We start from the raw sequence: 10,400 nt of genomic DNA on the forward strand, positions 1-10,400 counted from the left end.
AGCATTGATTAATTTACAAGGTCAAATCTACATACCAAAATACTGTATATAAAATGTGTTCCGTTAATATACTGGCTCTAACAAAAACAAAACAAAACAAAAAAAAAAAACCTAACAATCTGAGAGCATGCCACAAACATTGTGCAGTCTTGCTTCAACACCGTGAATCTTCTGCAGACAGCAAGTTGAAAAAAAAACACTTCAAACCAGTTAATTTGTAATCTTAGATTTGAACATTTACATTAACCTACGACTCTTTTAGCATAACAACATCTCCAATTACAGAAATCAAAAAAGAGTGAGATGATGACACTATTCCTTTCTCTCATGTGACTTCTTATGTCCAGCAGTGAGACCCTGGAAGTAGTGAAGAGGTGGAGAATCCATACTAGCCGTAATTGTTGGCCTCCAGGAACTGGCTGCAGGCAGAGAAAGAGCTGTAGAAGGCAGAAGAGAGGCCAACAATGTCTGTGGAAATGTAGGGGAGCACTCCCGGTGTGGCCTGGTTGTAGTAGGTGATCTGGCACGAAAAACAAAACAAGTGATGGAAAATTAACCTTGAACTTAATTTGTGCATTTTAAGTAAGCGACAGTGCTGCTGAGAGAGAAAGAAGATTTGGAAACCTTGGTGACAGTACTGGACTCTTCCCAGATTGAGAAGCCGGCACAGAGCACCTCTCCCCTGGAGTAGTCATCAGTGGGTGGGTGGGTTGGCAAAGTGACAGACCTCAGAGCGATCAGGTACGGGTCCCTGAGAGAGTCAAGAGAAGAAAGCATCCTGAATACATTTGTCAATGGAAGAGGTTAGGAAAAAAAACACACATGGTCAATAAAGAACTTAGCCAGCATAGGTATTGTTCAAACGGAGAATTCTGCTAATGGTGACATGTCAACACGTCCAATCACAACTCACCTCGCATCGCACGGCTTCCTTCTGGATGCCAGCAAGATAAAGTCCTGCCCTTTGCCCCCTTTAGTTACTGAGGGTGTAGCTACGCGATAAAGAGTGTCATCCTCGTCGGCTTGGTTGATCACCTCGCACTCCCTGCAGGTATAACATAGTCATGTCAAACGCACACAAGAACCAGGCACAAATGTCATTTCACACAAAAATTGATGATGTAAGTGTTAACTACATACGAATTTGTGAAGTGTGGTTTGCAGTGTTGTTGAGCTTGTGAATCAGAGTAGACAGAGTTTTCCATACTCGGGTCATCTTCTATAGGTTCTCAATCAAAACTGAATCTATAGTTTTATAGTGGAAAAATTAATAAAGAGTTGTGCTGAACGAATTGGCCAGTGAATGTTTTCATCGTGGATTATGTAGTAAGGCTCTTTGAAACACTGTTGAATTATTTGGGATGCCCGAGTGCATAAATACATGGTTGCAACCTGAATTTCAGAGTTTTTAATATGTAAAACATTTGCATAATCCATCATACAGCCACTGTGGAAAGTTGTATTTAAAGAATGCAGTCAACCTGTTCCTTCCTTTTCTAGGTTATAGTTATGAAACCCAGTGAAAAATCAAGCTCATCTCCAACCGAGTCGACTGTTAGGTGAAGTGATTCAGCGCATGCTAAATGCCAAACGTGTATATGTTACTGACTCATAATGCCGGTCCCACTCTTTTCGCCTTCTCAGGTCTGACAGTAGGTGGAAGGTCTGCTCAGCCGGGACACTGACGTTCATTTCCACCTTGAAAAACAGCATGTGGTTTTCCTCCAGAGTGTATAATCTGACCTGAGAGCACATCCACAAAAGGAAGTTCGATCATAGTCTATAAATAGAATTTGTTCTACATCTTAAACACACACACGTTGAGTCCAGTTGATTTAAAAACTGCCACATAAATCTGTGACAGCATGGCAGCGGAGCTATGGTGCATCTGGAAAGTACTTCACTTTTTCCACATTTTGTTGTGTTACAGCCTTAATCCAAAACGGATTAAACTTAATATTTTCCCACTCAAAATAGTACACCTAATGACCCATGATGACAAAAAGTTTGAAAGTGTATTCAAAATAATAATAAAAAACAAATCATATGTACAAAAGCATTCACAGCCTTCTTCAATACTTTAATGCAACTTTGGCAGGAAATGAAAGCCTCGAGCTATTTTGACCCTGATGCCACAAATTGAGCCTGAGAAGTTCACAAATTCAGAATATTGCAGATGCATGGAACAAAACCCCTGCAGATGAAACTACTTAAGTTATATGCCGGATTGCAACCTAAGCAATACTGACCTTATTTTTCTCAGAGGCCAGTACCCAGTTGGTTCTGGTGTCCATTAGTTTCAGAGCAGACACATTATTGTAGCTCAGATACATCTTGAAAAAAAGCAAAGGGTTATGACGTTAGAAGTACGTGAGCAGGGGTCGACTCAGCCTCAGTTTATTTGCTTCTGTTGCAAAAACAAATACCTGGTTACTTGGATCCCATGGAACAGACAAGGCACTTCAGTCTGCTTGCAGGAGATAATATATTCCTGTAAACACAAGGTCAAAAAGTAATGTAGAGTGCCTTCAGGCCATAAAGCACACCACAAATCTGTCCAATGAGAACATTCTAAATCCAGTTCTGAATCTACATATGGAACAAGTTTCACAGTTGCAGCATGTTTCACAGTTGAACAATGATCTTATTATGCTTGGCAGCCTCAGCACCAAAAGTCTGCTCAGCTGTGATATGTTGCTCTGCCAAGTCGTTTGCTGTGGCTAACTAATGTAAGTAAATGATTCTATGAAATACCATGTCAAAAACTGCATAGTTGTTGCAGTGTTTTAGTATTTTGGCCAGTACCTTATGCAGCATCATAATTGATCATTATTATTTTAAATTTTTTTAAAGAAATAACAGCATGTCTTTACGCTATTTTAAATGGTGTATGTGATATAACTAACTCAACACTTCACACATGCAGAGACACACATGAGAGTACAAGTTCTGTAAACGTCAAACCTTTGAAGGTTCCCTGTGGCTTTTACCAAACTGGGGTCATTGGAATATCTTATCTTAGTATTATCTCACCTCTTGTCCTTTTCAATAGTTTATGATCTCGAGTACAGTGATAATTTCCATTTGTGCTCTGCTTAGAAAACCAAGTGTGTTCCTTGTTTTTTTTTTTTTAAAACCTTTTCCCCCTCATTGGAGAGATCTTTAAAGTCAGAACAATTAACATATCTGGTTTAAAAAAAAAGTCAGGATCCAGATACACTATAATATAAACAAGGGCTCAAGAGCTGAAAGGGACATACTGACCGATCCAGGCGAATCTTCTTCCTGGCAATAGCTTCCTGATAACGCCTTTTTCCATCCTGTGAAGGTAAAAGAAAGCCAACACTTAAAGATCTGATTCAGGACACGTCTGGTATGACTTTTGTCAATTCTACTGCTATTTAAGCCCAATTCTTTACAGTTAACCTTCAAGGGACAAAAATATGACATTTACCACCGGCTCGGGTCGAATTCGTGGCAGTGTGCGGGGCTTCCTGTCACTGTCCAGCACCTCAAAGGTCATAAAAGCACTATTTATATGGCGCAAAGGTTCTCCACCCTGGTAGGCCTCAGCACATACGCCCACCTCCATGCTGGAGCACACATTTATGTAGGCATTGTAAGCACACATGTAACCACAACGCCAAAGTGACACATTACACAGGCTGTTGAGAATTACTTGCTGTAATAACAGACATAATGTAACTCACCTGTGCTTGAAAGCATTGTTGACGATGGCTTTCAGCACCAGTCGGTCGCCAATGTGAGATGGGCCACGAAAATGGAACATGTCTATTGTCCTCAGCGTTGGGTGAGCGTTACACAAGCGGCTGAGTCAGATCATGGTGAGAAGACAGAGGGATGTCTATTTAAAGCTAAATTATTTTCAACACGCCGAAGGAAAATTCTGAGGAAATGTGAATTTTGGAACACACCTTGCTGCAATAGTGGCCACATTCTCCATCCAGGCCATAATCTGCCCTCCAAAAGTGCTGACTTGATGGTTAGCATGGGGCGGCAGTACCAGCTCCACACTCTCAACTCGTGTCCGTTCAGCTGACACAGCGTCTTCGTACTCCTGACATTCTCCTGATGAGAGAACAAAAACAAGGAGTGTTAAACCAATAAGATTTTTGAGTGCTGTGTGTCTTAAACCCTTATGTCTGTACCCAGTTGAGCGGTGCTGCTGCTCAGTAGGTCTGTGATAATCTCAGCGTGGATGAGTCTCATCCTCCTCCGCTCCGCCGCCAGACTGTACTCCATCTGCTCTATTTGTGTACGAGGAATCACCTGTTTCAGCTGTACCTAAAAACAAATAACACACACACACACACACACACAAACGCATATACACTAAGGAGATCTTTACCTAAATGTCTTTATTTCCACTGTTTGGTCTCTTGCCTCTTACCTTCCCGGCTTCGGTACGTCTGGCAACAATTGGCAAAGGCGTGACAAACTTTCCACTGCCTGCCAGTGTAAAGGTCTTCACAGGTCACCAGTATGCCCACCTGAAAACAAAGACGGTCTCCGTTTTACTTTGAAATGAACAAAGAGTTACTACTGTAAAATCCAAAAAGACATCCACCAACCTCCATGCTGGATGTGAAGGCCCTGTTGACCTTTGCAATGATGTTCACAACTTTTCCGACCCTGGAGGACACACACACGCGCACACACACACACACCACACACACACACACACACACACACACAACCACACACACACACACACCCACAACACACACACACACACACCCCCACACACACACACACACACACACACACACACACACACCACACCACACCACACACCTCTCTTTACTATCAACATGAAGCACTGATTATTGTCAACAGTGTGTAACCTCTCTGCTAGGAGACGCAATGTTCAGTCAACAACAAAGCAAGTCCCAGGCACTATTCTTTTTGGTTTTTTTGGTCAATAGTTTAGAGGAAATTCCAGAAGAATATTTTCAAAAATCACTACGATTGTTTTGAAAATTATCATCAGCAATAATAATAAAAAATAAGCTTTTTAGTAATATTTGGCATATATATGAATTATTGAAAATTGTGCAACTCAAAAATGGTGCCTTCAGCTTTCAATAGGCTCTGTACAACATCATGCAGTCATGAAATATTATAGAGCAATGCTGAGGTTAAAATCTTACCCTATTGTGTGTTCGAAGTGGATGTCGTCCACTGATGCAGTGACACAGGAAACACCTGAATGTCGTTCAGCTAGAACAAGGAAGACTATAGTTATGTAGTGCATTACAGAGTGTTTTATAACGGAAAAATACAGTTTCCAGTCTATCAAAATGTTGCAGTACAATGAACAAAAAAAAAAAAAAAAAAAAAAAATCAGTTGAAAGAAGCCTGGTCCAAATTTTTATCTCTTTACAAAAGATATTAATGGTTGAGGGAAATTTTTTTTCAAAGATATTTATGCATCGTGACATAAACAGGATTACACAAAACAACTGCTATACACAAACAAAACAAAATAAAGAAAGAAAGAAAACAAAACATAACAAGACATAAACAATACCCACACTCTATTCCCCTCCCATGAACACCCACTTCCCTGGTATGGATCTGTTTCTTCGTGTTTATGGACAAACACAGTCCGTATGTACATCCATGCATACTGATATACATTTGCATGAGTGTGTAGACACACACACGCATGCACACGCTGGATATACACACACACTTACAAGAGGGAAATTTGACAGTGGATTTTACATAGTACATGGAGTTAGGCTGCGGATGGTCCAGAAAGAGTCGAGCCATTGTGGTCAGCTGAATCCAGAGAAGGCAGAATGTCAGTAAATGGTCCCCAAATTCTCTGAAAGGTTTCAGGTTTCTTTCTTGAGTCATACAAGATCCTTTACGGTGCACAGTGAGAAACAAGTTCATTAATCTAGTCTTGCTGATGGTGGATCTTAAAGGTGCTGTAGGCAGGATTCCGCATCTCCGCCATCTTGCTTAGGGTACCTAAGCAAGATGGCGATTTGACCCATCTAAGATGGCGATTAGAAACCCAGCACAGCCAATCCTGTCCTGTTTTCTCTGACATTACGCCCTTACGCAAGTTAAGCCCCTCCCACAAGAACGTGCGACGAACGCCCCTCGACCAATCACGGTTTGAGCCTCAGGGGCTCTTCTGATTGGTCAAAGATACCTGGAGCTGTAGAGATTCCTTTTCAGATCAGAACAGAGACAGATGGAAACGCTGTGCCCTCGCGGTAGAGCAATTATGCTACACTCCTAAAGGATTATCAATGGATACTCTAACATTTAATCCAAGAAAACACAGAAAAATTAGCATTGACTAGCAAAATCCTGCCTACAACACCTTTAAGATTCCCAATTAATATAATTTTTTTAACACAGTGCTGACAAAGAAGATGACGTGTATTTTAAAATGGTCCAGTTTAATAGAGCGATTTTCAGCCAGTATCCACAGATTGCATCCTGCTTCGTCTGAGAGTCTAATATCTTTGAAGTGAGTGTAATACTATATTTCTAGAACTTCTCGATAATTGTAGGAGATCACCTTTTGATACTTTGCATCCATGACACATGAGGAAATGCTGCTGTCACATCTGTGTAATATGGCTTAATATGTTCTGTGAAGTATATTAAATTGAATTTGCTTATGTCTTGTGGAAATTAATTTGATAATATTTTTTAATAATAGTTATCTTGGGAATATAGTCCTGCACTTGATCCAGTACATGTTGCCAATCACCCTCATCATAAACATAACTTAAATCCGTTCTCATTTTGCTTAGTCCTCTTTTGTGCCTAATCTATCATATACGTGTAGATATGTTTCAAGAGGGAATTCTAATGGGATATCTGGAAAGATGTCCTTAAAATTTTCTTGGCACATATTGTCTCATTTAAGGCTTTGAGGATTTTATTCTATTTGCATGTAATATCTATTCAACCAAAATAAGTTACAAAAATAATCTGTATAACATGAACACTTCACATACCAAATTTCTGCCAGTACTTCAAACAATAATTGGTAAAGTGAGTTTGACATGACAGAGATAGACTCAAAAGAACAGCATATCAAACCACTGGGTCAAAGATAATCTAGGACAAATCAATATCAAAACAAATGCAGGTAAACAGTACAAATCTATCAGTATAACAAATAAATTTTAGTTCAGTTCAGAAAGAGATTCTTTTAATTCTGCTGATACATTCTGACAATACTTAAATACTCTAAATCTCCCTGAAAGCTTTGTTTGTTCAAGAAAAAGAAAAAAAAAAAAAGCCTTATCATTTATTTGGAGGATGGTTTAACCAAAAGCAACTTGCATTTGAGACTTCATCCAGACAGAGATTGTGCTGTGCTAAAATTCAATCTGCAATAATACAGGAACATTCCAGAGCCTCCAACCTGTTTGAGCAGGAAAGGTACCGAGCCATGTTGTAATTACATACAACATTCAGAAACTGCTGTCTCATTGACCTATGAACACAACACTCCAATGCTTAACTGGAAATTATATATATGCACAGGGTCAACGATGTACAAAGTGTTTTTCCTACCAGATAAACAGGCAGTAGAGTCCATCCACTTCAGCAGCTGCCCAGCACTCAGCTCCCCACAGTGGTTGGCATGGCAAGGGAGCACGATTTGACTCATTTGCACTTCAGTGGGATTTCTGTAAACTTCCCCATTTTCTTGGATGAACAGAAGGTCCAGCATGGTGTCCACATCTTTATTATTTGAAGTCATTTTTCAAAGCTGAAGGAAATACAGCAAAAAACAGGACAAGTTAGAACATCAGAAGATAAACCCTTCCTTGCAGATTTGAAAGTTAAAAGCATCTGTTCTGCAGCGCCAACTACGAGCCAAGTCTGAAACAAATCTACCAATTTGTGAGATCAACGTGCCTCATTTTTTTTTCCCAAGAAAGTGCATGTGCGCTTGGTCCTGCACTGCAACACAAGGCTCTAAATAAGCTTTATATAATCTGCAGCTGGGCTTTTCCCCTCAGAAAAATTGCTCAACATTTTCCTCTCACCTAAGCTCAAGGATCAGGATCAGAAATATCTCATAATTACAAGGTGTTGTGCAACTATGCAAATTGACTTTATTTATCTTTCTTTCTTTTTTTTTTTTTTTTTTGTAAATGCAGGTCTGGGCTTGTCTTTTTTTTCTTCTTTTAACAGTTGCTCGCACAAAAGTTTTGTGAAGGTAAGCCCGTGAATGGGGCACTCAGGTAAAAGCATTTGTTGGGTCACCCGTGTGTTGCCGTGCCTCCTGCAGCAGCAGCACGTGCAGCTCCCCCTGACATCAGTGACAGGAGCGGCGGTGACCTTTAAAGGGATTTCTGGAGAAACGGCAACATTTTTTACTTTAACTTCTGAGGCCAGGCGTGCCAGTCAACAGCTTCAACTTGTACCGCGGCAGCCTTTAGGTTCGTTGTGAAATACGTGCATTCACCGTATAGGCACGCAAGTGACGAGATTAAGTAACAACACAAAAGAGCTTACTCAGTTTCAAAGGCTCTGCTGAAGCTGAAGTCGAGACAAAGTTGTGGAAAAAAAATTAAAAAGGCAAGTGAGTGTCCTCTAAAGCACCGGAAAAGCAGCTGTGGAAGAGCTGCCAGCCATCAGACCCGGGATCTCTCTCAATTTACCCATTCTTTGACGAAAAACTATGAAAACATTCTGACAACACGGCTTCAGTGTGAAGTTTCACCACTGGAGGGAGAGAGAGGAGGAGAGACCATCCCCTCTGCGGCCACGGCTTTTAAGGTGGACCCGCAGGGAAGCTGGTTTTAAGGGCGATTAAAATCTCAAATCGATACTCTTTAGTCCTGCAATGAGGGGGGAAAGTATTACTTCTTTTCGATAATTTCTAGTATTTAAATAAGTATAGGAATATCCAAAATAATTCATTTTACTTATTTTTTTGTGGGGGGAATGTAATTAGTTAAAAACTGAGATCATTTTCACTGTGACAGTTCATTCAACTGTGTCAAAATTATTGACAGAATATACAAATTGTAGGATTACAGTAAAATGAAATAAAAAGAAGAGCTTCATGGTGTTATAGTACATTTCTTTGAGAGTAACCTTGGTTGATGTCTGGCTGACGGCTATTTTGTGTAGGTTCACATGTTCTCCTTCTGTGTAAAACTGTTTCTTTTTTACATGTTTCCTTTTATAGACATGCATTTGCGCTTAACTGGTTACATTAAATTGCTCATAGATGTGGATGTGAGTGTGTGGAGTCTGTTTATCTGTGTTTGCCCTGTGATGGGCTGACGGTTGGACTCGGGTGTACCCTGCCTACACACATCACCAGCTGGGATCAGCTCCAGCAGTCTCAACCCTCAATAGGACAAAATAGGTTAGAGGGTGGATGAATGTGTGGAGACTTCAGTGTGATCTATGTGTTTGCCCTCTGAAGGTGGATGGCAAGATGGATGGATGGATGGATGGATGGATGAATGTGGAGTTTCGAAGTGTTTATTATTGAAGGTTTTTGTTTCTTCTCTGGACTTCTTTTTTTAGGACAAACTAAAAATCATAATATTTTTGTAACACATTGTTCACCACTGTTGTTGGTAGCATTTTCTTTGGAGGTTTTTTTTTCCAACTTAATTTATCCATACTTCTTGTCCATCTTTAAAATAAATTATCTTGTAAATTAAATTATGAATATTACTCTGAAAAAAACGGTCTCTAGGCTATTGTCAAATCATTCACTTCCCAAAACTTCAGTAAACTCTCATAGTACTCATCCAGGAAGTCACAATCATTGCAATCGATGCATGTTTATAGGCTGAAACTAAACATTTTGAGTGGTTTGAATTTTTAAACTTTTCACTTTTTTTCACATTCCACATCAACAAAACTGTTCTGGCTTTGTGCCAGGGGATTTGTGCAATCAGATCATTTGATAGATGCACTGTGGAGAAATGCTCCTATCTGCCAACAGAAACACCCACAAAATACTACTCAAAAAGGTTTTCAAATGAATAATCGATCCTTAAAATCCATAAACTATAATTTCACTTTGGATAACCCTTTTTTTTTTTTTTTACAATGAAGCATCAAAATTGATTTAATTTTCCCTATAGTATCCAGTAATATATAAACATCACATTTGTGCTGTTGTGCTGATGTTACAAAATATGTTGATTACATCTCCCTCTTCAGCCACATTATGAAAACTAATGGAGAAAATTAATGCAGACTCATCTTCTTTGTATCATACAGTATAGTATAGTATGCATGCTATCAATGCCAGTGTATACTACCCAATATGACACACTTTTGGAGGCAATATTAGAAAACTGCATCTTTCTCTAGACATGCATTTTGTTTCCAAAAGTACATAAAAGTCATATGCATTAAAATTC

At 39.6% G+C, this 10,400-nt stretch overlaps 1 protein-coding gene across 1 annotated transcript; it reads right to left on the reverse strand.

The window, feature by feature from the left end:
• Positions 1 to 145: 145 nt before the first annotated feature.
• On the reverse strand, positions 146 to 8,723 carry LOC115381257 (acyl-coenzyme A thioesterase 11-like). Its single transcript, XM_030082540.1, is given in 18 exon segments — positions 146 to 520; positions 625 to 751; positions 914 to 1,045; positions 1,610 to 1,743; positions 2,250 to 2,333; positions 2,427 to 2,455; positions 2,458 to 2,491; positions 3,261 to 3,320; positions 3,455 to 3,593; positions 3,711 to 3,830; positions 3,936 to 4,089; positions 4,170 to 4,305; positions 4,412 to 4,442; positions 4,444 to 4,511; positions 4,593 to 4,653; positions 5,172 to 5,241; positions 7,573 to 7,771; positions 8,524 to 8,723. Coding segments are annotated over 17 exon segments (1,701 nt in total). The 5' UTR covers positions 7,763 to 7,771; positions 8,524 to 8,723; the 3' UTR covers positions 146 to 388.
• Positions 8,724 to 10,400: the final 1,677 nt, after the last annotated feature.

This window comes from Salarias fasciatus, chromosome 23, assembly GCF_902148845.1.
Source record: "Salarias fasciatus chromosome 23, fSalaFa1.1, whole genome shotgun sequence".
NCBI lineage: Eukaryota > Metazoa > Chordata > Actinopteri > Blenniiformes > Blenniidae > Salarias > Salarias fasciatus.